Here is a 27,653-nt window from a genome sequence, read left to right on the forward strand (position 1 = left end):
ACTATAATACTACTTTTTTTTTTTTCAAAAGCACTTTTACAAAAAAGTTTACCAAACACTCTGCTGCTTTATTTCACAGCTACTTATTCTTACAGCACAGCAGAAGTAGCTTTTTTCAAAGCACAACAATACCAAACCAGCCCTTAATGTTGTGAAAGGGTAAAGACCCCTCTTGCAAGTGCCTAGGAGAAGCAAGGTATCGTTCAAAAGCTTTCACTGCTGAGTTTGCTACAACATTAATATTCCTTTGCCGCCAGCAAGAGCTTCCTCTGATGGGTCTTTCCATTCATCAACTACCCAAGCGTAATGGCGGTCGAACAAAAAGCGTTTGGAAGGGGAATTTCACAACGTTGTAAGCTTGAACGGAGAGTGAGGAAGCAGTACCCTCCTGTTTAATGATAATTATTTTTTTTTAAATAATCATAATTGTTTTAAAGCAAAGGAAAAATTGGCGAATAAATATATAGGGTTATTTTGGAATAATGGTGGGTGGGAAAGTAGTTATATGTTTTTTTCATTTGTTATGGTGGGTGTAAATATAAAATGATTGAGAAAATAAGATACTAGATGAGTATATCACCACTCTTTCTTAATAATAGTATAGATATATACACTTTTTGTTTTTTCGGGTGTAGTGAAGTAGAGTTGAATGGATATATGCGGATTTCATGTTAAGCCCAAAATAGTATTGAGAATTTGGGTTTTTTTTTAATAGAAAAATAAATTAAAGAGAAGAATCACGAGTACAGCAGTGAAAGCATCATCTACAAAATTAATTTCTCGAAAAATGTGATTCCAAGAGGTGAACGAAACCTTGCCGCAATGCTCCTGATGTCCTCCTCAATAGAAATGATAGTCCAGCAGCCTTTAATTATATATATCAACGGAATGATAAATTTGGTTGTCATATTATCGGAAATGATAAATACATTTTTTTTTCTTCAAATATATACCAATTTTTTAAAAATTCATCTGTTATTTTTATTTAATGTATTCAATTTTATTATCAAAAAAAAAAAAAAGTCATGAGAAATTTTTTGTATTATAAACTAAAAATAGCGTGTGAAAAAATCAAAAAACGCAAATTGAATATCATATATTAGATGACGTGTATGTGTGAAAACAATAATTTTTTCGCTTAACACGACTAGACTGAAGGTAGCAAGGATTATGCTGTAGACGATGTAAGACAAAGAAGTATGGCAATCACTAAGTTAAAGAGGTTCAGTTGCAACTTACTTTAACATCGATTTTGTTTTATGGGAGTAGGTTCGAGTTCCAATCCATAATTTTTGTTTGCGAGATTTGGACTTTGGGTATACTAAATATAATACTAGTTAGAAATTTGAAAGAAAAAAAAATTCAACAAAATTGTATTATGACACTTGGTGTATCGAGTCGTATTTTCGACAAAATTTCCCTCAAAATTGGGATGGAAAAGCAATACATGTGAGATGAGTCTCTTTCAATTACATATGCTAATTTGTTTTAAGCTTTTCTATTATGTTGTTGGACACTGATTGCATCTTTTTTTTTTTTTTTTGTAGGAAACTTTAACGGTACAACTCCAAGGGAAATATTGTTGGACTGATTGTATGATTGTACATGTTTTAGATAAATACAGAGTATATTTTCTCATGTACGTGTCTTTTTTCTAATTTAGATTCCTTACTGATATAAATTTATATACTTTTAGTTAGAAACTGTGTTAGGTTGGGTGTTTGAATTGAGTTTTATATGATATTTGAGACACCAAAAAAATATGGTATCAGCAAGGTGTTATCAAAAACTTGCTACAGTTGTCTTCGATATTTGATTTTGATCAGTATAGCATTTGAAAATTTGGATTTTTGTTCATGTTAGCCCATTCCTATTGCTATCTCTCAAATTTTAGTTTACGATTGCTATCTTTCAAACTGTAGTTTACTGATGATTCATGGTTGTCATCGTCATCGTCCATAACCACTACCCTGGAGCTAGAAGCATATGATTGTCGATATTAACCGAAACACATTACTATGTCAATTCCGGCCGTCCCGGATTCTAAAGAATTAGTACTGCCAATTCACAAGCTGTTAAAATCCACCGGTCGGCTAACCCTTTCTGATGTCTGTTATTGGTTCCTTTTCCTCCGTACTACTCAGCATGTCGTTTTTATGCAAATAAATATTAAAGAAAAAAGGAGAGAGATTCTTCGTTAGTCGTCCTCATATAGTTCTCAACTCATGAGCATTTATAGCAAGAAGCTTTGACTTCAGAGTTCAGAATAATTTCTGTGTAAGCTTGACTTTCTTCGATTTTTCGCATTTCGCAGAATTTTACGAACATTTCTGCATAAAAGGGTCACCATGTCTCTTATAAGTTGCAGGCAGGTAACATTTTGCAATAATTTCTATATGTGTCTCTTCATTTTCATCAATTTTCTGCCTGTTATCTGTGCCCGTCGAGCTAATTCCAAACCTTCACTTTCGTTCGCTATACCTCAGTTCAACCTTGACACAAACATACTCTATGAAGGTGATGCCAGACCTTCATTAGGTTTAGGAATGGTAGAACTCAATACTGTCTCTCAATTGTTCCGAGTGGGACGGTTTACTTATTCACAACCTTTGCACTTATGGGAGTCTGCTAGTGGGTCGCTAACAGACTTCACCACTCATTTCACTTTCATGATTGACACTCTAAATAATAGCAGATGGAGTGACGGATTTGCCTTTTTTCTTGCTCCAGTTGGCTTTCCTATTCCACCTAATTCTGCTGGTGGTAATCTAGGATTGTTCAACAGCAGTACAAATTTTGTGCCATCGAAAAACCAAATTGTAATGGTTGAGTTTGATTCCTTCTCGAATGAGTGGGATCCAGCCGTGCCTCATGTTGGGATCAATGTGAATAAGATCTCCTCAATTGTTAGCACCAGTTGGGATTTCGGCAGCAACAGATGGAAGGTGGCTAATGCATGGATAACTTACAATGCTACCACAAAGTACCTCAGTGTATTTTGGACATACAAGGAAAACCCAAATCCTGCTGTTATTGACAGTACTTTTTCTCTTTCGCACCGTATTGACTTACGAGAGGTTCTCCCCGAATGGGTTACAATTGGTTTTTCAGCTGCCACAGGAGTTTGCCCCGAGCGACATGTTATAAGTTCATGGGAATTCAATTCGCATTTGGCTTCCGATGAGATCAGTAAGAAAACCAAGGATACGGAAAGGAAGAAGAAATTGTTTATAGCAGCAACTGCTGGTATTACTTTGTTAGTTTTGATGCTTGGTGTGGGTTTGCGTAGGTTGGTTGTAACAAAGCGAATGCGCAAGATCAACGGACTTGAGAGTTACTCCAAGGATGTCGTCACCTCCATAAATAAGGATCTCGAGAAACGAGCTTTCCCTAAGCGATTTGCTTACAAGGAATTGGTTGCAGCCACAAATGGCTTTGCCAGCAATGGAAGGCTAGGCCAAGGAGGGTCAGGACATGTTTACAAAGGAATGTTACAATATCTAGGCTGCGCTATTGCTGTCAAGAGAATCTTTGCAAAATCCGATTACTATGAGAAGATTTTCATCAACGAAGTCAAGATTATAAGCCGGTTAATACACAGGAACCTGGTGCAGTTCATTGGATGGTGTCACGAAGAAGGCGAATGCTTACTTGTTTATGCATACATGCCTAACAGCAGCCTCGACACACATCTGTTTGGGTCTAAAACAACCCTGCAGTGGGATTTCCGGTATAAGATAGCTTTAGGCTTGGCCTCAGCGCTTCATTATCTACATGAAGATGCAGAGCAATGTGTTCTTCATAGGGATATCAAATCAGCTAATGTATTGTTGGACAAAGACTTCGGTACTAAGCTCGGGGATTTTGGGATTGCTAAGCTCATCGACCCATGTTCCTGGACTCAGACAACAGGAGCTGTAGGGACTTTTGGCTACATTGCCCCAGAATATGCAAGTGGAGGGAAGGCCAGTAGAGAATGTGACTTATTTAGTTTCGGAGTTGTGGCATTGGAAATCGCTTGTGGACGGAGGACTTACCAGGACGGGGAACTTCATATGCCGCTTGTCAGTTGGGTTTGGCAACTCTACCTTGCAGGAAATATTCTCTTTGCAGCTGATGAGAGATTGGAAAGAAAGTTCGATCAAATTGAAATGGAATGCTTGTTGATTATCGGATTATGGTGCACTCATCCAAACAACAAGGAAAGGCCAAAAGCCGGACAAGTGATGAAGGTTCTTCAGCTCGAAGCATCATTTCCGGAACTTCCACATGACATGCACGAATCTGATCATCACCTTCCTCATCATCATATATGATTATGGCACAACCGATACTAGTTTTTCTTGTTCTTTCTTCTCTTTTCAATATACAACCACAAGCAGTTGTATTTTCAAGCCATGGTTGTGTGATTCATACAACCGATCTAGCTAGTAGCCTTCTAGGATTCATAAAGCCATAGTTTTTTTCTTCTTTCTGCTTGTTTCCATCAGCGAAGACTTGACGCAAAATCGAGGACAGTGGCATTGTAAGATTCATAGAGCCGATGCTTTGTTGTTGTTGGTTGTATGATTTAGAATCCAATAAACTCAGAATTTGCACCGTTGATTCAGGGTGGTAAATTATTATTTTTTTTTTTTTGGTGTTGTATGCATTTTCTCAAACATTGGATCCATGGAAAAACACATCGATACGTCCGTAACCCTGCAGCAGAATGCAGCACATCATTGGTCTTGGTCGGCTGATTTCTGGATATATTCTTCGTCGGCCGCTAAGACATAATTAAAACAAAACTCACAAATTCTCAATCATTATATATTTCTCACCTAGCAGGCCTTAGCCGTCAAAAATGAGAAAACATAATAACTGAACCCATGTAAAAGGATTTTTTAAAAATAAAATTGGGTCTATAGAGTATAGGGTTTCCTTTGAGTAAAACTACTTGGGAGTGAAATGGTTCAGATTTGACTCACACATATGATTAAGGTGTATAATATTTACGTTTAATTTGATACTATTGTGTGACTTTGTCCAATTTCGCTTCCCCTTAAATTAGAAGATCCACACCATCGTTGTATAACAAAATAAAAATTATCAAGAAGGGACACTTTGGATACGGTTCCTAACTACCAATGTTCTTTGACTGAAACCTTGATAGCTTTTAGTTTTTTATCGAAGTTCTTGACATTAATGTAATAACGTATTTCTATATAGGTTATTATATTTTTAAATTAAAAATGAAATTTGTAGTTATTTATATTAATTCCATATATAATTTATGGGATTAAAATATTAAGGATGAATTATACTCTCCAATATATTGTGTGTGTGTGTGTGTGTGTAAATATACATACATATACACACACACATACACACACATATATACATGGGTATGTTCATCAAAACCAACCAAGAAAATTATTGTACCAAAGCATGGGTACATATTTCAAAAGCACAAAAAAAAAAAAAAATATATATATATATATATATATATATATAAATTTATCGATTCACAGGTTCAAAACTAGAAATTAAAGATCCTTGAGAGGAACCAGTTGATGTTGAGGCGGCAATGGATGATCATGCATGTCAGGTGGAAGTTCTGGAAATGGTGCTTCGAACTGAAGGACCTTCATCACTTGTCCCGCTTTTGGTCTTCCCTCGCTGTTGGGGTGAGTGCTCCATAATCCAACAACTAACAAGCATTCCATTTCATTTCGATCAAATTTCACTTCTACTCTTTCGTCAGCTACACATGGAAGATTTCATGCAAGGCAGAGTTGCAAAACCCAACTCACAAGTGGCATGTAAAATCCCCCGTCCCGGTAAGTCCTTCCACACGCAAGTTCTAAGGCTACAACTCCAAAACTAAACATGTCAGATTCCTTACTGGCTCTCCCTCCGTTTGCATATTCAGGGGCAATGTATCCGAAAGTCCCTACCACTCCTGTTGTCTGAGTCTTGAACCCAGGATCCATGAGCTTTGCAATCCCAAAATTGCCAAGCTTAGTGCCGAAATCATTGTCTAACAGTACATTAGCTGATTTGATATCCCTACGAAGAACGCACTGTTCTGCATCTTTGTGTAGATAGTGAAGAGCCGTTGCCGAGCCCTTATACCTGAAATTCCATTGCAATGTTGTCCTCGAGCCAAATAGATGCGTGTCAAGGCTGTTAGGCATGTATGCATAAACAAGTAAGCGTTCGCTTTCCTCATGACACCATCCGATGAGCTGCACCGGATTCTTATGTATTAAGTGGTATATTATCTTCACTTGGTTGATGAAGACATTCTCGTAATGCTCAGATTCCGCGAAGATCCTCTTCACAGCGACTGTGAAGCCTAGATCTTGCATGGTTCCTTTATAAACTTGTCCTGACCCCCCGCGACCCAACTTTTTGTCATTTTCAAATCATGGTGGCTGCAACTAGTTCTTGGTAAGAAAATCGCTTTGGTAAGGCTAATCTCTCAAGATCCGAATTTATTGAGCACACTGATTTGGGGTACTTGTGAAGCTGAGTCTTGTTTCTCCGTTTTCTCATCACCAAAACCCAAGATATGACCAAACCAAACATCAGTACGAAAAATACAAAGAAAGAAGAGAACGACCTCAATCAAGAATGCCTTCTTTTTTCTGTTTATGACATACCAATCCATGTTTGAACTGAAATCCCACGTATATAAAATTGCCTCTAAGGGTATAATCCAGTAGAAGCTGAAAAACCAATTGTAATCCACTCTGGAAGAACATTTCGTAAGTCAATATTGTATGAAAGAGTAGAAAACAAAAAAATAAAACATTACATGCGGGTTGTATGTCAAAGCCACACTGAGGTTTTTCAAGGTCGCATTATAAGATATCGATACATAAGCTGTTTTCCCATCATTGCTGCTCAGATTCCAACTGGCATTAACAACTGAGGAGATTTGATTTATATTGATCCCAACGTGTGATCCCGGTGGATCCCATTGTGCGTTTGAGTAAGTGTCAAACTCAACTGTTACAATTTTGTTTTCGGATTCTGCAAAAGATGTGGTGGTGTTGAATAATCCTAGACCACCTCCGGCAGAGTTAGGTGGAAAGTGAAAATCCAACAGGAGCAAGGAAAAAGGAAAATCCATCGCCAAATTCGCAACCACCAAAATAAGATTGAATCGTGACACTGAAATGTGTAGAAAAACTTGCTAGTGATCCTTTGGTAGAGTCCCGTAGGTGGAAAGGTTCTGTATACGTACATCGTCCTACACGAAATAGTTCAGATAAAGTATTTAGTTCAACCAGCATGTCTTGTACATGGATGGCATCACCTTCATAGAGTATGTTTGTATCATGGATTCAGACATGGTGAATGAAAGGTTCGATGAAAGCGGACTCGAAAAACATGGACGAGCTACAACAAAGAAATAAACGAAGAAAATGAAGAGAGATAAGTAGCAATTATTCAAGTACTGATGATGACAAAAGGTTACCTTCCTGCTTAGAAGCATTGTAACTTTCTGCAAATTAAGAGCTACCTACACCAATTTCTGCACCAGAAACATGTTAGTGAATTAGATTCAAACAGAGAATGATTATGATAATTATGAAGGAATACTCAGAACGCTTGAAGAAAGAAGAAGAGGAATTCTAATAAAAAATCTCAGAGAATGTGCAATATCTTCCTTAAAACTTGGCACGCTGAGCATATGAGCTCATACAAAACAAAAATATAACCGTTGGGGGAGGGGGAGAGAGAGAGAGAGAGAGAGAGAGAACTTGGCACACTGAGCATATGAGCTCATACAAAACAAAAATATAACCATTGGGAGAGGGAGGGGGAGAGAGAGGGAGAGAGAGCGAGAGAGAGAGAGAGAGAGAGAGAGAGAGAGAGAGAGAGAGAGAGAGAGAGAGAGAGAGAGAGAGAGAGAGAGTACTCAAGTTTCAATCTCAGCCATCCATTTTATACCACACTGAGATTAGAACACTTGTCACATATCAAGCCCTATAAGACTTAACTAACAAATTACATTTTAATCACATAAGCTTAGCCTAGGAGCTGAAGCATTACACTAATTAAAACTTGTAATCTTCTTCACATCAGTTCACCAATTTACACATCAACACTCCCCCTGAATTGTGAACTGATTTCACTCCCAATGGTTCTTTGAGATGACAGAATTGAACTTTAGCAAGAGCCTTTGTGAATATATATGTTACTTGTTCTTTGGTTGGATAGTACACCAAATCAATGATCTCATTATGCAAAGCTTCCTTGATAAAATGATATCTCATGTTGATATGTTTAGTCTTTTGGTGAAAGATAGGGTTCTTGGTGATTGCAATAGAAGAAGTGCTATCACATTTTAGTGGTGTTGCAACAATTTGTGATTCACCAAAATCCTCCAACACAAATCTTAACTAGGTTGTTTGTGTAGTGGCTTCTACTGCACTTATGTACTCTGCCTCAACTGTGGATAATGCAACACAGTGTTGTTTGACTGAGGACCAAGACAATACTCCATTTCCAAAAGTGAAGGCATACCCTGATGTCCTTCTCATATCATCTTCAGATCCACTCCAATCATTGTCACAAAATCCAAACAACATTGTTCCTTGACATTTCTTGTACTTCAAACCATAATCCAAGGTTCCTTGTATGTACCTCAGTACCCTCTTAGCAGTCTCATAAAGCTTATTAGTTGGACAATGCATGAATCTTGCTAGTAAACAAGAAACATACATAATGTCAGGCCTAGTTGCAGTGAGATACAATAGGCTGCCAACTATTTTTCTGAACTGAGCTTCATCTGCAGCTCCATTATCATCATCTTTTCTCAACTTGTCACTTCGAACTAGCTGAATGCTAACAAGTTTACAATCATGCAGCCCAAACTTCTTGAGAAGAGAAATGGCATACTTTTTCTGATGAATGAAGCTACTAGATTTAGTTTGCATAACTCTCATTCCCAGAAAGTGATGCAGCAAGCCCAAATTTTTCATCTCATACTTATTCATCATATCAACTTTAAATTCCTCGACCAATTCAAGACTACTTCCATTGTAAATGATATCATCCACATAAATTGACACAATGAGCATTCCTGCACCTTCTTTCCCATTTGTATACAAGGTTGCTTCACTGCTACTCTTCTTAAACCCATATTCATCAAAATATGAGTCAATTTCCCCATACCAAGCCCTTGGTGCTTGTTTCAACCCATAGAGTGCTTTGTGTAACCTATGCACCTTGTCTTTCTCTCATTTGGCAATAAAACGCTATGGTTGATCTACATACACTTCTTCTTAAAGTACTCCATTCAAGAATGCAGATTTAACATCTAATTGAAACAGTTGCCAATTGTTCTTTGCAGAAAGAGCAATCAGTGTTCTTATAGTATCTAGTCTTGCAACAGGTGCAAATGTCTCATTGTAATCCACTCCAAGCTTCTGTGCATAACCTTTTGCCACCAACATTGCTTTGTTTTTTTGCACAGATCCATCTAAGTTCAACTTAGTCTTGTATACCCACTTCACCCCAATTACTGGCTTGTCGAGTGGTCTATTTACCAATTTTCACGTCTTGTTCTTTTCAATCATGTTGATCTCTTCTTGCATTGCAACTTTCCAAGCATCATCTTATGTAGTATCATCAAAACACTCAGGTTCAACAATACACAGATTGCAATGCTCGTACACTTCACTTAGATTTCTCCATCTCAAATGAGTTGAATCAAAAGCTTGTGTATCAACAAAATGTATTTCCACATCTGCACTCTGAGCACTAGATCTTTCACAAGAAATATGAGATGTTAACCTAATAGAACTCCTAGCTTCACCTTCATCAGTTTCTCCATACTCAGTTGAGATTAGAGGAACACAAATTTCTTTCACTTTGTTTTCTTCCGAATTCCACTTTCTATTCTCATCAAATATTACATCTTTGGACACAATCACCTTCATTGTAATAGGATTGAGAATCCTATATCTCTTCTCACAAAAAACCATATCCAATGAAAATACCTTTTGCGCTTGATGCTTTCAACTTATGTCTCAGATTTCAAGGTATTAGAGAACAGCACACAACACCAAATAGCTTGAGATGTTTAATCCCAAGTTTTCTTCCAATACAAGCTTCAAATGGTGTAACATTGTCTAATGCACTTGTAGGATATGTGTTCAATAGATAAACTGCAGTGTTGGTTGCCTTTCCCCATAGCTTGTAGGGTAGCTCCTTCTCATGCAACATACTTTTAGTCATTCTCACTATTGTCCTGTTCTTCCTTTTTGTCACTCCATTTTGCTATGGAGTATAGACACAGTGAGATGCCTTTCCATGCTAACTGATTCACAAAATGCATTAAACTCAGTGAAAGTAAATTCTCCACCCCTATCAGTTCTCAGTTTCTTCAGTGAGTAACCACATTGCAGTTCAACCATTGCTCTAAACTTCTTGAATACCATAAACACTTCTGACTTATTTCTCAAAAAGTAGATCCAACACATTCTTGAATAATCATCAATGACTGTGAGGACATACCTGTTTCTACTCATGGTTGGAACCTGCATAGGTCCACAAATATTAGAATGTACCAATTCCAATGGTTCTTGTGCTCTCCAAGTAGTCTCCTTAGGAAATGACTCATTGTGATGCTTCCCAAGTACACACCATTGGCATACTTCATCACTATCTTGGATTTCAGGTAGCCCAACACCATTCTACTAAAAATGTCAGGGCTTAGAATTTGTGTTTTATATTAAAAGTTATATCCAAGCCTTGGAAAAATCTACCAAAAATGTTGCTGCCCTTCAAGTGCATTTGAGAGATTCTATTTCTTGAACGAGACGTATACTATAAGTCGGCAGTGTTGTGTTGTGGGGATTCGTGAATATCGACGTATTGACAGTACTGTTGACATTGCTAGAAGTAACACTTCTTCGCTACTTACATGTTAGGAACCATCGTTTCTCACTTCGTATCTGCTTATCACAGTGTAATTAATTTGCTATAAATCACAAAAAGACGGAAGAAACTAAAATGAGTAGTAAGCTCAAACGGATATGCTACTTCTTGATATTACTTGGAAAAGAATCCTCTTATTGCTCTCTCTTTCGTCAGTTGACTTTTCTCTAAATTTTTCATTGAAAACACGTCTGTCCAAGGTTGCTTATTGAAAGTGTGGCCAATGCAGTCCAGCTCTCGAACATTGGATCAGTCGTCCGTGGAAAAGAACATTGTATATTTCTGGTGGAGATTATTTATGATTTATTTTTATGCATTGTTACGAATTTTTTGTCATGTTTAGATCTCAAATTTGTCGATAAACATAACGAAAAATGTCTCTTGTCTCTCTTAAACCTTCATTAAAAACAATGAGCTAGACTGTTTCTTCTGTCATTAGTTTAATGATTCAACTTCGTCATCATCGTGCATATCTCGTAGCCATGAAACAGATTGATACCCTCGTAACACACAGCTGATGGCTAACAGTATATATGTTCATAGAAACCCAACATTTTATATCAAAGTCTTCGGATGCATTTGTCGAGTGGATCAATGATTTCTCTTGTGTAATTCGAAAGGCCAGTCATGTGTTTAGAATTGAAACACAAAATTTTCTTTCGAATTTACACGAGAAGTTGTTGAAATGTATCAAAGAAGGCTGTCAAATTTTAGTCTCTTGAACATTTTCATCATCATCAATTGTTTCCTTTCCTTGACCTTTGCCCATCCACTTTCCTTCAACATCACTCGCTTCTTTCCCGGAACAAACAACGACACTATTTCCTATGGAGGTGACGCTGTGCCTTCTTCGTCGGGAGTGATTGAACTCAACATAGTCACAGAACTATTCCGCACTGGCCGAGCCACATATGCAAAGCCTCTGCACCTATGGGACAAGGCGAAGGGGACACTCTCAGACTTCACTACTAATTTCTACTTCACAATCGACACTCTTAACAACACCAACTTCGCTGATGGACTTGTCTTTTTCCTTGCCCCAGTTCAATTCCCAATCCCGCCAGACTCTGCTGGTTGTGATCTCGGACTATTTAACACCACCTCTCGTTTCGCCAAGTCCACTAACCAGCTCGTAATGGTGGAGTTTGACACTTACACGAACCCATGGGATCCTCCAGGGTCACACGTAGGGATCAATATAAACGAAATTTCCTCAGTTGTTACTGCAAGCTGGAATGCAAGCTTCAACAGCGGGAAGGTTGCGCATGTTAGGATAGATTACAATGCTACCACCAAGAACCTCAGCGTGTTTTGGAAATATGAGGAAGACCCTGATCACAATGTGGGAAGATCTTCTCTTTCTTATGTTGTTGACCTAAGAAAGGTTCTCCCGGAGTGGGTTACTACTGGATTCTCAGCTGCTACCGGCCTTCTCAATGAGCGCCACGTCATATATTCATGGGATTTCACTTCAAGTTTGGATTCAGATAGCAAAAAGAAGGGAATTTGGAGGCCAATTTTGATTGCTGTAGCTGTTACTTCTGTCGTGTTGGTCCTCGGCGTAGCCATATGGAGGTTCGTGATGAATCGGACGGGTAGTACCAGTACCAGTACCAGTACCAGTGGAGCTGGAAATACCTCCAATCATGTGCCCCCTACACATAATCTTCAGAGCCTTTCCTTGCCAAAAGAATTTTCTTACCAAGAATTAGTTGAAGCCACCAACGGCTTTGCTGACGAAAACAGGCTAGGCCAAGGAGCGTCGGCGCATGTTTATAAAGGAAAATTACAAGATCTAGCCTTCCCGGTTGCTGTCAAGAAATTCTTCGCTGAGTCTGAACAGTATGAGAGCCTTTTCATCAACGAAGTCACAGTAATAAGGCGCGTAATGCATCGAAACTTGGTGCAATTCGTTGGATGGTGTTATGAGCGGGCCGAATGCTTCCTTGTTTACGCATACATGCCTAACGGTAGCCTCGACATGCATTTATTTGGCCCTAGAACAACGTTGCAATGGGACCGGAGGTATGGCATAGCGATAGGATTGGCCTTGGCGCTTGATTACCTACACGAAGGCGCAGAGCAGTGTGTCCTTCACAGGGATATCAAAGCAGCTAATATATTGCTGGACGACGATTTCAAAACTAAGCTTGGTGATTTTGGGATTGCAAAGCTCGTGGATCCCCAGTCCCGGTCCAAGACCCATCACACTACTAGAGTGGCAGGAACTTACGGCTACATTGCCCCCGAATATGCAAATGAAGGGAGAGCCAGCAAAGAATCGGACATGTTTAGTTTTGGCGTTGTGGCCTTGGAAATTGCTTGTGGAAGGAGGCCTTACCTGCAGGGTGGAGGCTTCCGTGGGCCGCTTTATGAGTGGGTTTGGCAACTGTACGTTGCGGGAAATCTACTCGATGCAGCGGATGAGGCGTTGCGAATGGATTTTGATCAGTATAAAATGAAATGCTTGTTAATGGTGGGGTTATGGTGCACTCACTACAACAAGGAGAGACGGCCAAAAGCAGGGGAGGTGGTGAAGGTCCTTCAGCTAGAAGCACCACTGCCTGAGCTTCCAGAAGACCGACCTCACCATCCTCTGCCGTTTCATCCTCTTCAACAAGTAGCTGAATCGGAATCTCATGTATCTATAACTTCGAGCTTCAACACCTCGGGTCGTTAAAGTAGCACGATCACCAAGCTACATCCATGCGTAAATCTTCAAGACCCCTACTTGTTTTTATTTTATTTTATTTTATTTTATTTTCGTCTTCTTCCCCTCAAAGGACTGCCTTACATCATGCTGCAAAGTTGTATGATATCGGGTGTATAATGTCTGAGTTAAGTTTTTCCTTTTTATGAAATAACAAATTGCATCAGATGTCTAAGAATAACACTGTAGACGTCGAAATTTAAGCAAAATAAATGTTCACCAACACGTTAAATTGTGACCCACCAGAACTTATGTGGTTTGTTGTACCATGTGTCTCACAAATTGCACATATAATATGTGACTCATCAAAATCGAACGAGTCATCAGAATTACACGTGTCAACAACTGATGAAAAGAAATAGAATTGCCAGATTAATGGTGGAAACAATTGAGGAATTATCTTTTGATTGACTTAGATTTAAATCAAACATACATCATGTCAATGAATTTATTTAATTAAATTACCAAGTTAATTGATTCGGTTCAAATTAATTCCAAATCAAGGCCAAATTACAATATCTTGGTTACATCAAAATCAAGTACGATGAAATTGGCCAGCACCTTTTGGGCAACTCAATTGCACTTTCAACAAATTAATTCATTTAGCTGGATCAGCATTGAGGCCAGACGAGGACGGAGGCAACTTATCTTTTAATTGGCTTTGACTTAAATCAAACATAAATCATGTCAATTAATTAATTTATTAAAGGGAAGTGTTATTGACACTCCAAAAATCTCATTCTACACTCCTCGCAAGTGTATTTTTCTTTCTAAATATAGAAAGTTTGGAGCGTAGAATGAGAAATTTGGAGTGCCAATAACAATTCCCTTACTAAATTACCAAGGTAATTGATTTGACTTTTTCCATTTGTAAGGTTAATTTTGTTAAATTAAAGAGTTTAGTGATTTGGTTCAAATCAAGTTCAAATCAAGCTTTAGTCAAAACAATTTATGGAGGCAATTTCCTTAAATCAAGGCCCGGAAAATGAATTGGTTCAATATAAAGAATCACGGATAGGCCTATAAATACCTCAAGACAAATAAGGGACTCTCAGAAACACTATACAAACTCAAAAGACTTAGAAAAATCTCTGCAATCTTCATTACGCTCGTGGAGAATCAACAAGTACAACAAGCATACGTGTGGACTCATCCACCATCAAAGTCAAAGATCACTTACCACTTGACACTACTTGTGGTCCCGATTTGTTCAAGATCAATTCAACAACCCTTGAATCAACAACCCTTCAAGTGTTCACCACCCTTGAATCAAATTCTACTTCGGAGATAAAATAAAAGGATCAAGCCTTGTACTAAGAGATTGTAACCCTAATTTTTCTCACTAATTCAAATCCTTTCTTTTATACACGTGTTCTTGTTACATTCATTGCACGAAAATTTCGTATTTACAAAAAACTGTAGAATATATTCTTCATTCACCAAAATGTATAGGGGCAAGAATTTCGTAATGATTGGTCTTTTCGATCTTTGATTAATTCAATGACTCGTCATCGCCATCGTCAATTCGTAATCGTCCGCACCTTGAAGCTATGGAACACATTTATATACCCGAACTCTCAAAACGCGCATCCGACTTATGGTTCATGTCGCATGCGAGTAATAGAATAGTGCAGCAACTTTCTCTTAGATTTTTCCTAGGCTGGGATGCAACTATTACGAAAGAAACACATGCCTTAATCCTATATATATCATGTATTTCTCAACTTATGTACCTATGTCGATCGGTCTGCCACTCTTCACCAAACACTAAAAAGCTTTGCCTTCACAAATTATAACAACCGGAAAAATAATCTGCATACTTTCTTCGATCGGTTGCACAAAGTTAGGATGTCTCTAAGCAGGAAGGTGACATTTTGTGTTCCTCGGTGCTACTTTAATAATTGCTACCTTTATCTCTTCGTTTTCATCGTTTTTCTCTCTCCGATTGCTCTTCCAAATTTCACGCATGCACTTTCATTCACCATATTGGGGATACACCTCCAACAAAAACTTGGTCTATGAAGGTGATGCCAGGGATACATTAGAAGCACTTGTCGAATTCAACCAAGCTAATGAATTATTTTGCGTAGGACGGTGTACTTATAGAGAACCTTTTCACCTCTGTAACTCTAGAACAAGGACACTGACAGATTTCACAACGCATTTCATGTTCAAGATCGATAATCATAATCACAGCACCAAGTTTAGTGATGGATTTGCCTTTTTCCTAGCTCCTGTTGGCCTTCCAATTCCACCTAACTCTGCCGGGGGTGGTCTAGGATTATTCAATACCATCACGAATTTCGCAGAATCGAAAAACAACATTGTAACAGTTGAGTTTGATACTTTCTCAAACGAAGAATGGGATCCACCAGGATCACATGTTGGGATCAATGTGAATCAAGTCTCCTCAGTTGTCAATGCCAGTTGGGATATTAGCAGCAGTAATGGAAGAATGGCTGAAGTATGGATATTTTATATATCTAAAACCAAAACTCTCTCAGTGGTTTGGTCCTACGAGGGATACCCGGGTCCTCTTTACTTTGTGCTTAGACCTTCCCTTTTTTACCATATTGACTTACGAAATGTTCTCCCTGAATGGGTTACAATAGGTTTTTCAGTTGCTACTGGATTATACCCTGAGAGGCATCTTTTATGTTCATGGGATTTCAGTACAAGTCTGTTTTCTTATGATCGAAGTAGCAAAACGAAGGAAAGAAGGACAAGCACTTTCTGGATTGCGTTCGTTGTAATTTCTTTATTCCTTTTCATGCTTGGTATGTTCGTACGTTGGTTGCTGGTTGTGAGGAAACAGAGAAACAAGACTAAGGGGCACAAAAAGTTCTCCAAATTGGTGTCTTCTATAAATTCGGATCTTCAGAGACTAGCGTTGCCAAAACGATTTTCTTACCAAGAACTAGTTGCAGCCACCAATGGATTTGCAAATGACGGAAGGCTAGGCCGCGGAGGTTCAGGACAGGTTTATAAAGGAACTATAAGAGACCTAGGCTGCAAGGTTGATGTGAAGAGAGTCTTCACGGAATCTGAGCACTACGAGGGAGTTTTTGTCAATGAAGTGAAGATAATAAGTCGGTTGATACATAGAAACCTGGTGCAATTCATCGGATGGTGTCATGAGCAAGGAGAATGCTTACTTGTTCATTCATACATGCCAAACAGCAGCCTGGATACGCATCTATTTGGCTCAAAAACAACATTGCAATGGGATTTCAGGTACAAGATAGCTTTAGGCTTTGCTTCCGCTCTTCATTATCTACATGAAGGCGCAGAGCAGTGCGTTCTTCATAGGGATATCAAATCAGCTAATGACTTGTTAGACAAAGATTTCAGTGCTAAGCTTGGGGATTTTGGGATTGCCAAGCTCGTGGATCCCCGGTTCAAGATTCAGATAACAGGGGTGGTAGGGACTTTTGGATACACTGCCCCTGAATATGCAAACGGAGGGAGAGCCAGTAAAGAATCTGACATGTTTAGTTTTGGAGCTGTCGCCTTCGAACTTGCATGTGGAAGGAGGACTTACTGTGATGGGGGGTTGTACTTGCCACTTGTGAGTTGGGTTTGGCAACTCTACCTTGCTGGAAATCTTCTATGTGTAGCTGATGAAAGATTAGAAGTGGATTTTGACCGAAACGAAATGGAATGCTTGTTAGTTGTTGGATTATGGTGCACTCAACCCAACAGCGAGGGAAGGCCAAAAGTCGGACAAGTGATGAAGGTTCTTCAGCTCAAAGCACCATTTCCGGAACTTCCACCTGACATGCATGACATTCCACTCCTGCCTCAGCACCAGTTGGTTCCTCTCAATGATCTTTAGCGTCTAGTTTCTGATGAAATTGAGATTCCACCATAAAACCAATTGGCAATATGGGACGTAATCCAAAACCATATAAGCACATAGCAAATCTTGTCCCTCACCGATGTGGAACAACTCTCAACAGTTTCTAACCAGCGGGTCGTCAAATTTAGAACTGCCAAGCTACATCAATGTACAATATCATCTGAGTCTTTTTTGTTTACTTGTCGTTTTAGAATTAAGGAAGTGCATTTGGTAGCTCGAGATAAAATCGTTGGATGCGAGTTATCTGCGATGACCAAGTTGCATGGCTATTGGTGTTATGATTTTCGATGTATAACTAGCAAATGTGTCTGCACTCTGCTGTGGGTTATAAAATTGTAACCCACAATTTAACACTCATTTATCAATTATTCAAAAACCAATCAAACTAAATCCACATGATAAAATAAGTCTTTCAGAATTGCCCAAGGTAATTGTAAACGTTACTTCGATAACAGAAATAGTGTTAAGGACTCAGCACAAGAAAAAATCAGAGAGATGCAAATGCAGAAAAGTAACCTCTCTTTTTTTCTCAGCTCATCCATTTTTACATTTCCAACCGATAATCGAGAAAGTGAGGGGAGGGCGCTACCAAGAACACATAAGAGAAAAGAAAGAAATTAAATTTGTGATCAACCATCAAAGTAACCAACCAAAGTAAAAAATCAAATATTTGGGTTCTGGCTTGGGTGGCAGAAAGAATTAATTTTGTTTAATGGAACAATACAAAATCTCAGCCAAACAGTTCACACAACCAGGGCTATCTATTCCAATTTCCAAGCTTCATTCACAGATGAATCGGGGCCGATATTGATAATGCCATGAAAATTAATACGATTTCATATTTGAATTAGTGAAATTTCAAACAACCTAGAAAATATCAACACAATTTCAGGCCAAAAATAAAATAAAAAAAATAAATAGAAAATGCAACAAATAAACAGCTTTATAACTTTTTCTTTCAGCAAGTAAATTGAACTGCCCCAAGCTAATAAAATAGAAGTTCACTTTTTCGACGGGAAGCTAGTTGTATTGTGATCTGCTTGCGAGAGGAGATGACGACGGAGGTACCTTTAAGAGCCGATGCCCTGAGTGGAAGCCATCACAATCCCTACCTTGCCGTCAAAGGGTAATATGCAAACAATAAAATACAAATTCAACAAATTGGGAAAAAGAAAACGGAAAGAGGAAAACGTTACACCCGATGTTATATCAGTGTTGTCGGATGCTCGAAGGAAAAAAGAGACGGAGAAGAAAGTGCAATCCAGAAACCTATTCCCTCAACCTACCCTCAAATCATGCACCCAACCCCTTTCTTTCTCTCCCCCAAATCATGCTGTGAAGTCCCATCTACCCCAATTCCTGCACCCAAACCACTGACACCAAAACCCTATCCTTGGTGTAAATTGATCAATTTGCCCCCAAATTCTATCCGTTGGATCTTGATTAAAGCAGGCAAAAGGGTAATTTTGTCTACCAACTGGGCAGCCCACTTTGAGCCCAAAACCCACCAGCCCAAATCAGGCAACAATGGCACAACCCTAAACCCAAACCTACTAACACAATTACCCTCTTAACTTTTAATAATTAATCTCCAACCTAGACACATATTTGGTGGCTGTGATGTAAATAAGGCAAAATCAAGGGTGAATCATTTTACTGTCCTTAATTTTAGAATAGATAATGTCTGAATTTAATATCTTAGTTTTAGGGTTCTAGTACTTCTTTTGTGTTTTCGACGCGCTTTCGTGTATATATATTGGGCTATTAAATTTGTTAGTTGAATAACATAGCGATATGGCATCAGTTATGCAACTTTAGCTTAGTCCTCTAAATATTTTTAGAAAAATAAAACTTTATTCTTCCATAGGAGTAGATGCCTGTTGAAAATCTGAAACCTCCATAGTGTAGTAGCATCTTCGGGATGTTTCACATGCTCAAAGTTAGACTCACGACGGGAATAATACTTGGTAATAGCCTCCGAGGTAACTTGGCATACACGTGACCAATGATCATTTGATCCACAACGGTAGCACATGTCCAATTCAGTAGAAGTTGATTGAACGGTAGCTTTTCCTTTGTTCTTGAAGTTTGGGGCCTTAGAGGCAAGGGGTTAGCGCTTCTGAGTCAAATTTCCTCCCTTGGGTGGGCCTTGTCTCTGTTGGCCTTGGGCTCGTGGTAGGGCTTGTCACCCATTACCAAGGCCATGACGGTATTTCCGTCAGTTGTGGCTGCTAGAATTAGTCACATGCGCTTTAGGTGGAGCGTTCGAGCTAGTGGGTCAAGCTTGATGATTCTTCATCAAAAGCTGGTTCTGCTTTTCAGCAAGAAGTAAAATAGAGATCAAATTTGAAAATTTGGTGAACTTCTGTACCCTATATTGTTGTTGCAGGATGATATTGGTAGCATTGAAAGTCAAATAGGTCTTTTCCAGGAGATCCTGTTCAGTTAAGTCCTCTTTACAAAATTTAAAAAGTGATCGGATTCTACGAACTTCAAAGTTGTATTCATTCACAGACTTAAAATCTTGAAAGCATAAATGCTGCTAGTCGTGTCTTGCTTCAGGCAAGTATATGTCTTTCTGATGATTAAAGCGATCGGCCAAAGCGAGCTAGAGAATACATGGATCCTCCTCTACGAGGTGTTCGGTTTGCATTGCATCATGGATGTGTTTTCAGATGAAGATCATAACAGTAACTTTCTCAGCTTCGTCGATGGGTTCATCGTCGATAGGTTCCTCGATAGTAGCTCTAAGACTTTTTGCAGTAAGATGGAGCTTCACATCTTGAACCCACTTCAAGTAGTTTCTTCTAGATACTTCCAGAGTGGTGAAATTGAGCTTGTTCAGGTTCGACATGTCCCTAAAACAGAGGGTACAACAAAACGTGGTTAGTCATATGGAAATCCATTGACATATATCGTAGAACATGCGGGTTCTATAGACATGTATTGGTTTAATTTAAGCATGAAAGCTACGGGTTTCATGTGATAAGTTTTGAATGAAAACTTCGGGTTTCAAAGGCACTAAATTTGAAACTACAAGATTGATTTAGTTATGAACATCCGGTTCATATATAGGTACCTGCAAGAACACAGAATACTGTGTACAATAAAGCGTAGTGAATTTGTGGGTTGCTTCAGGAACCCCAAGTGTGAATGCATCAGGACTACGAAAGATAGTCAACGGTTTAAAGAAACGAAATAATTTATTGAATCGTTAACTACCAAAAAGTGAACTTCAGGTCAATAATTTTAGATTAATTATCAGATTAATGGATTGTTGGTCACTTTAATTAATTTAATATATCGTAATTATTCAGATTTGATCGTAGAAGCAAAAAATAATAATAACATTTAGGTTAATATTTGTTGGAATACCAAAAATAACATTAGGTTCGAAAAAATATAGCCCAAGAAGGGTTGAATAGGCCAGGGGCCTGGGTCTGGGGAAAAAGCCCAGCAGCAAATTTGCTGGTCTTGGGCAACAGAGGCGCTTTGAGTAGGGGAAGGGACACGGGCCTAGCAGGGGCCTGGCCTGGAATAGACGCGCGAAGCCCAACTGAAAGCTGGCTTCGTTTTTAGGCCTTGGGAAACAAGCCCAGCCATCTGGGTTGACTTCAATGATCGCGGGCCATGGCAGATGGCAAGCCTAGCAAGTAAAGCTTGCTGGCATGATGGGCCGAGACAAGGATAGAACCCAGCAAGGCATTCAGGCCTGCTGGAATGGACTCAAGGCTTCGGGCCCGTGCGTACACCAACTCAGGCTAAGGCTTGGTTGCAGTGCAATGGCAGCAAGCCCATGGGGCTGCAGCGAGAGGTCCATGGCATCAAAATTATGTCGTCCTGGCTACGGCTGGGCTTCGGACCAGCTAGCTCGGCAGCACGGGTGATGCGGCTCAACAGTGAGGAATCCCATATTTCCCTTCATTTTTTTTTCGAAATCCTAGGGTTAAAAAATCTAATTGCTTCTAAATTAATTATGAAATACCGTCTCAAATTTTGTATATTTTCATATTAACAAACATAAAAAATTACCGTTTTACCCTCAGTTTGACTTTTGTTGACCATCTCATAGGAACGCGTGTTTCTAGTTTAATTCATTTATTCTAATTGTACTCATCGCCACGACCGCGTAGGTGTGAACAGATTTAAATTCAAATTTATAACGAAGATTCTATGTTCGAACGTCGAACGTTTTTGAATATTTTGTGGTTCATCTTTAGTGGCCTTCTTTTGTGAGCCACTAGGGCCCACATGTTTTTTTTTTCTTTTCCTCCCGTGACCCCCTCTTCTCTCTTCCCTCTATTACTTTCCCTAACTCTTCTCTCTCTCTCTCTCACAACTCTTCCACCACTCTCCCTCTCTAAACTCTCGGATGTCTCTCTCCCTCAACTTTTAACTTTCCCTCTCCTCTCTGAAACTCACACACAACAACTCAAACCACCACCATCACCCTTGTGAACTCAAATTCGAAGAAAGAACACCTAAAACCCTTCTCTCCCTCTGGGCCGACACTATTCATCGTCTTCTCCGACGTGTTTCATGATTTTCCGACATTGGTAAGCGTCTAAAAATCCTTGGGATCTGTTTTAGGGTTAGATCGAAGCTTGTTTAAGTTGTGTATACATGTGAATAGCAGAAAATAGTTAGGAGTAGCTTTTCCAAATTTTTCAGTGAGCACCGTCCCTTTCGAGGTGTTTTCTAGCCAAACCACGGCGAGTTAGCGTTGTGCAAAGTACCATTCTCTTCATCTCGTTGAGTACTACAACTTTGGTTTTTGAATCACTCAATTGTTTGAGTATTGAAGAAGTTATAACCGTTTGAAATTTTGCCCAGAAACCAGCTAAACCATGGCCTGAAACTAGGTCAACCCGACCCGAGACCCAAAATCCGACCTAAATTACCCAAGCCTAAGTCCAAAACCCAAATCTAGATCCATGGATCCAGGCCTTTGGGCCAGGTCACCAGAGGCCCAAACCCAATTACCTAGAAACCCTAGACCCAAGTCCAAAGACCCAGGCCTTTGGGCCAAGTCTTTAGACCCAAACCCAGTAAACCATAGGCCCACTGAACTCAAGCCCAAATCCTAGTAGGCCCAAGCCCATGAACCAAGCCCATTCTTACTAGCATGCTAGATTTGAATATTTTCTTGTAAAGATGAAGACAGATCGGAAACTGGTCGCCATTCTTAGCACTATTCTTTTCCTGCATTGACCGAGCAGTCCCCGATCTGTCTTCGTCTTGTAATGGAAATAATTGAATCGTATCCGGTATGAAAGTGTGGACAAGGTAAAGAGGCGAACAATTGCATTTATTTTAAGATTATATCAGCAGTTTATTTGTGGCTATTAGTTTGGTTTCAATCTCTCCTATTCTGTTAAACTTGGGTTAATTAGAATTGTGAGAATTTGTGTGCGAATCGCAGTTGCGTTCGAATGCAATGTCTCTAAACAACACAAGCAGCAGAGACGTAAGTTTTCGTCTTCAATACTTCTTCATTTTGATCACCTGCTTCCCTCACTTTGCTCAGCCACTTTCCTTCAATATTACACAATTTTATGTTGGTACAACGAACATTGTCTACGAAGGTGACGCAGCGCCTGTAGTAGGAGGGATTGAACTCAACGCAGAGTCTACATGGACGTGGACCGTTGGGCGGGCTACATATGCAGACCCTTTGCACTTATGGGACTCCAACTCCGGGTCACTTGCAGACTTCGCTACTCATTTCACTTCCAATATCAACGCTGCTGGCCAAAACCATAGTGACGGGTTTGCGTTTTTCCTTGCTCCTGTTGGTGTCCCAATTCCGCCTAACTCGGGTGGGGGTTTTCTCGGATTATTCAACAGCACCACCATGTCACACAGCAAAATTGTTTCCGTCGAGTTCGATACCCACTCAAACAGTTACTGGGATCCAGCCGGACCGCATGTTGGGATCAATATCAATAGAATCTCTTCTGTTGTTCATGCTAGTTGGAACTTTAGCGGCGATTATAATAAGAAGAAGGTGAATGTGTGGATAACTTACAATGCTACCACTAAAAACCTCAGTGTGTTCTGGACAAACAAGGAAAACCCTGTTTTCGTAGGCAATTCTTCTCTTTCTTACAATGTTGACCTACGCAAGTGCCTTCCCGATTTGGTTACAATTGGTTTTTCAGCTGCTACCGGACAATACCCCGAGCGGCACACGATATACTCATGGGATTTCAATTCAAGTTTGCATCCTGCACATGAGAAAAACAGGAAACACAAGCGGAAAGGAAAGAAGAAATGGTTGATAGTGGTCTTTGTGGCTTCCTTCTTGATTGTGGCGATTGGCGTGGCCTTAAGTTGTTTTGTTAAAAGGATTCTTGGATTGTTTGAGAACGGAAATCACAGCTCCAATGGATTGCAGTCTATAAGTGCGAAGCTTGAGGGACTAGCTGTCCCAAAAAGGTTTTCGTACGAAGAATTAGTCGTGGCCACTAATGACTTCGCGAAAGAAAGAAGGCTAGGCCAGGGAGGGTCAGGACAAGTTTATAAAGGGATCTTACAAGATCTTGGCTGCCTAGTTGCTGTTAAGAGAATCTTGACAGAATCCGAGCACTATGAGAAAATCTTCATCAATGAAGTGAAGATAATAAGCCACTTATTTCATCGAAATCTGGTTGAGTTCATTGGATGGTGTCACAAGAACGGAGAATGCTTGCTTGTTTATGCATACATGTCCAACGGCAGCCTTGACACACACCTGTTTGGTTCTCGAGTAACTCTGCAATGGGAATCCCGGTACAAGATAGCTTTAGGGTTGGCCTCGGCACTTCATTACCTACACGAAGAAGCAGAGCAATGTGTCCTTCACAGGGATATCAAATCAGCTAACGTACTGTTGGACGATAATTTCAGCACTAAGCTTGGTGATTTTGGTATTGCGAAGCTCGTGGATCCGCGATTCAGGAGTCAGACAACAGGGGTAGTAGGGACTTTCGGATACATGGCCCCAGAATATGCAAGTGGAGGGAGGGCCAGTAAAGAATCAGACATTTACAGTTTGGGAGTTGTAGCCTTGGAAATTGCATGTGGAAGGAGGACTTACCAAGATGGAGAGTATCACGTGCCACTTTTCCGGTGGGTTTGGCAGCTCTACCTTGCCGGAAATCTTCTCCATGTAGCCGATGAGAGATTAAATTTGAACTTTGATAGAAATGAAATGGAATGTTTGCTATTTGTGGGGTTATGGTGCACCCACCCCATGAAAACGGAAAGACCAAAAGCAGGGCAGGTGATAAAGGTTCTTCAGCTCGAAGCGCCGCTGCCAGAACTTCCACCAGACATGCATGACCATCATCCACTGCCTCAACCTCAACACGAAGCCGATTCAGCCTCTCACATATCTTTAACTTCTAGCTTGGATGGTCGTTGAAGTAGTACTGCCTTACTCATGCTACAAGATTGTGTGATTTCAGATGTAAAATCTGATTATTATCTTTATTTCTTGTTGCTAGTTAATCCTTCTTATTAGTTCGACATGCTTTCGCATAAGGGGACCATGTAATCTGTTAGTAAAATAACAAACTGCATCAGCAATTTAAGGACAATACTTACATCCATCTCAGATATCGAAATTCAATCTGCAAGTTGAATGTGTTTCTGAAAACAAAACAAAAAATGAATTGGAGATGAATTGTTTTTTTATTTTTGTTGAGCTATCTACCATCAACTCTCTTAACAAGGGAGACCAATTCAATGTTCTCTGTTTCTGTAGTTTCAATATCCTCCTTCGTGTTCAAAATTTCTGTTGGAAGAATGGCGGATCTCGCATCAGATTTGGGTACCAAAAACAGCAGAAAGAGAGGAGTTAATCTCAACAAGTTCCTAATCAGAATGGCAAGCCAGAGATTATCAAATTTTGTCCTTGTAACCTTCAATGCATGCAGTAAGACGCCTCCTCCCCATGATGCTGACATAACTCCAACATTTTCGATTGACATGAGCAGAGCAAAAAATGTTCCTTCAATTCCCGAGGGACAAAGCCTTGAGCTAAGCACGAGGAGAGGCATCCATTTGAGCCTTCCTATCATTTGAGATACACTTTCATCAATCACAACGAAGAAATAATCAGGTATGCCAAACTTCAAATTCAATCGCAAAACGAGCATCAAATCTAATGTTCCTGCCAACCCGTATATCAACTGAGTCCAGAAGAGCAAGTCCCGGAAAGGATGATCCTTCAGAACATTTTGATAGAGTACTGCCCCCAATAGTGAACCAAATGAACCTATCGAAAATATATATCCGACATTCTCCTGCATAAAGATGTGAATGATTAACTTTAAAAATATATTCATCTTAGTTTCTAAAACTCATCTCGTAAATGATAATCGAATACCTCAGAGAGAGACGGGCCATCCTTCGCGTCTGTATACCAGTAGAACATTCCGTCGAGGATGTTCAAGCTCAATGCAATGGATAAGTACATGTACAAGCAAGGTCTCCACACCTCAGGGCATTTCAATGTTGTCCACATGGCTTTTCCAGCATCAATAAACTTCTGACCGACCTGCGCCCAGCATGGAATATTAGGCAATTAGCTTGAAAAGAAGCAAGAATCAGGAGGAGTACAAAACTACCGATGTGAAGGAAAAATTGGGTGAGCGAGGTTCATCAAGCAGAGTTCCAACTACAACGACAAGTCCTGAAGGGATTGCCAACAGGCCGAAAACTCCCTGCCACAGAAGAGGAGATAGAATCATGATATTTTCAATTGAAATACGAGAGCAGAAGTTTTAAAGAAGCTGACCTTAGGACCTATAAGATGAACAAAGATACCACTAAGGGAGAATCCGACAAGTGCCCCAATGGACGAAGTTAAGGCACACAGACTTTGGATATCTGATGCAAGTGAAGGGTGAAGGATACTGTTCTTTGCCGCACAGGCATCAATGGTGACATCCGCTATAGCAACTCCAGCACTTCCACCTGTTAATACCAAGATGGCAAGTGCGAGATGCAGCTTTTCGTGGAACGATATTAGGAGCATCGAGATCACACCAATAGAACCTAATATCAAATAAAACATGAACAATCAGTCCTTCTTGCTCGTGGTTCGTATAGGGAATGGTTTGTTGATCTAAAACATGTAGATTTCGAACAACGAAGGGAAAGCAACACATCTAAAATCAACAACATTTGAAATTAAATGCCTACTCATTCCCTATACAAACCCCGAACATAATGCCCAAACTGCATTTTAAAACAAGAAATCTATCCTCAAGTTTATATTTAACCTTGGACATAAAAACCAACTAGAACTACTGATTTTTAAGTTAACAAGAAACTAAAACTGCATCACTTACCAGCAAAAATGAAATAAGGCCGTCTTCGATACCCGAAAATGGGGAGAACATCAGTGAGGAGACCCCAGATAGGCTTGACAATCCAAGGAATATAGATAATTCCTTGGTAAAATTGGGCTTCAGAAGGCTGCACCTTCTGCACATCCTTCATGTAGTACTCCGTACCGATGCGAGAAAGAGCGTCTCCCAGTCCCTGACTTACTCCATAAACAACAACTACCCCCCATACAAAACTCCAATGCAATTCCACACAGAGCATTTTGAACCATTGTATTGGAGTGCAGAGAGCATCACAGCACCCTTTTTTCGGTTCACTTTCGTATGTAGTATCGCCCGAGGGATCGAGAACCTCCTCCTCCTCTTTCACCATCACTCACTTCCTATACAGATTTGCAGGAAACAACAACTACTCAGCAAAGAGTTTCCTGAACTCTGGGAATCTGTGTTTCCTGAACAATGCTTGAAATTGAAAAACCTACAAAACCCAGTTCGAGTTTTCGGTTTTTTCGATCTGGGTTTCTTCGAAACTATTGGAAACTCCGGAAGGAAGCTTGAACTGAGTTTCTTCGAGACAAAACTAAAAACACAGAGACAGCAGCTTTCGTGAATAATTTTGCAATGATGGCGTACTTCATTCTTTTCTGATTAGTTATGGATCTCAGAAAATGAAAAACCAGCTAACTTCAAGATCGAGATGGATTAAAAAAACCCCATAGCTAGCTGCAAGCCTCCAAGTTAGCAGAACTGAGAAGGGCGCCAAGTTGACTTTCACCAACCAAATCTTTTTTTTTTTTTTTTTTTTAACAGA

The 27,653-nt window shown here is 39.7% G+C and overlaps 2 protein-coding genes, 1 long non-coding RNA gene and 4 pseudogenes across 4 annotated transcripts; 4 read left to right on the forward strand and 3 right to left on the reverse strand.

Annotated features, from left to right (window-relative positions):
* Positions 1-2,348: 2,348 nt before the first annotated feature.
* Positions 2,349-4,316, forward strand: LOC137718109 (L-type lectin-domain containing receptor kinase IX.1 pseudogene; annotated as a pseudogene).
* Positions 4,317-5,528: 1,212 nt separating this feature from the next.
* On the reverse strand, positions 5,529-7,319 carry LOC137718108 (L-type lectin-domain containing receptor kinase IX.1 pseudogene; annotated as a pseudogene).
* A 4,304-nt stretch (positions 7,320-11,623) lies between these two features.
* On the forward strand, positions 11,624-13,618 carry LOC137717252 (L-type lectin-domain containing receptor kinase IX.1 pseudogene; annotated as a pseudogene).
* A 2,137-nt stretch (positions 13,619-15,755) lies between these two features.
* Positions 15,756-17,490, forward strand: LOC137718107 (L-type lectin-domain containing receptor kinase IX.1 pseudogene; annotated as a pseudogene).
* Positions 17,491-17,704: 214 nt separating this feature from the next.
* LOC148695301 (uncharacterized) lies at positions 17,705-18,984 on the reverse strand. 2 transcript variants are annotated; one of them, XR_015965037.1, is made up of 2 exons: positions 18,513-18,984; positions 17,705-18,092 (listed from the first exon to the last, which is right to left on the reverse strand). It is a non-coding gene; the product is annotated as an uncharacterized LOC148695301 (long non-coding RNA). The 2 variants fall into 2 exon arrangements; XR_015965036.1 differs by lacking the exon at positions 17,705-18,092 and adding an exon at positions 18,165-18,374.
* Positions 18,985-21,837: 2,853 nt separating this feature from the next.
* Positions 21,838-25,099, forward strand: LOC137716747 (L-type lectin-domain containing receptor kinase IX.1). The gene is made up of 2 exons (XM_088699110.1): positions 21,838-22,063; positions 22,930-25,099. Exon 2 carries the CDS (start codon positions 22,945-22,947, stop codon positions 24,910-24,912), a length of 1,968 nt encoding a protein of 655 aa, XP_088555236.1. The 5' UTR covers positions 21,838-22,063; positions 22,930-22,944; the 3' UTR covers positions 24,913-25,099.
* LOC137716748 (putative folate-biopterin transporter 2) lies at positions 25,033-27,585 on the reverse strand. The gene is made up of 5 exons (XM_068456126.2): positions 26,846-27,585; positions 26,290-26,549; positions 26,120-26,215; positions 25,879-26,049; positions 25,033-25,795 (listed from the first exon to the last, which is right to left on the reverse strand). The coding sequence occupies exons 1-5, from the start codon at positions 27,213-27,215 to the stop codon at positions 25,196-25,198; spliced, it is 1,497 nt and encodes a 498-aa protein (XP_068312227.2). The 5' UTR covers positions 27,216-27,585; the 3' UTR covers positions 25,033-25,195.
* Positions 27,586-27,653: the final 68 nt, after the last annotated feature.

This window comes from Pyrus communis, chromosome 8 (assembly GCF_041283825.1).
Source record: "Pyrus communis isolate YQ-2024b chromosome 8, ASM4128382v1, whole genome shotgun sequence".
Lineage (NCBI taxonomy): Eukaryota > Viridiplantae > Streptophyta > Magnoliopsida > Rosales > Rosaceae > Pyrus > Pyrus communis.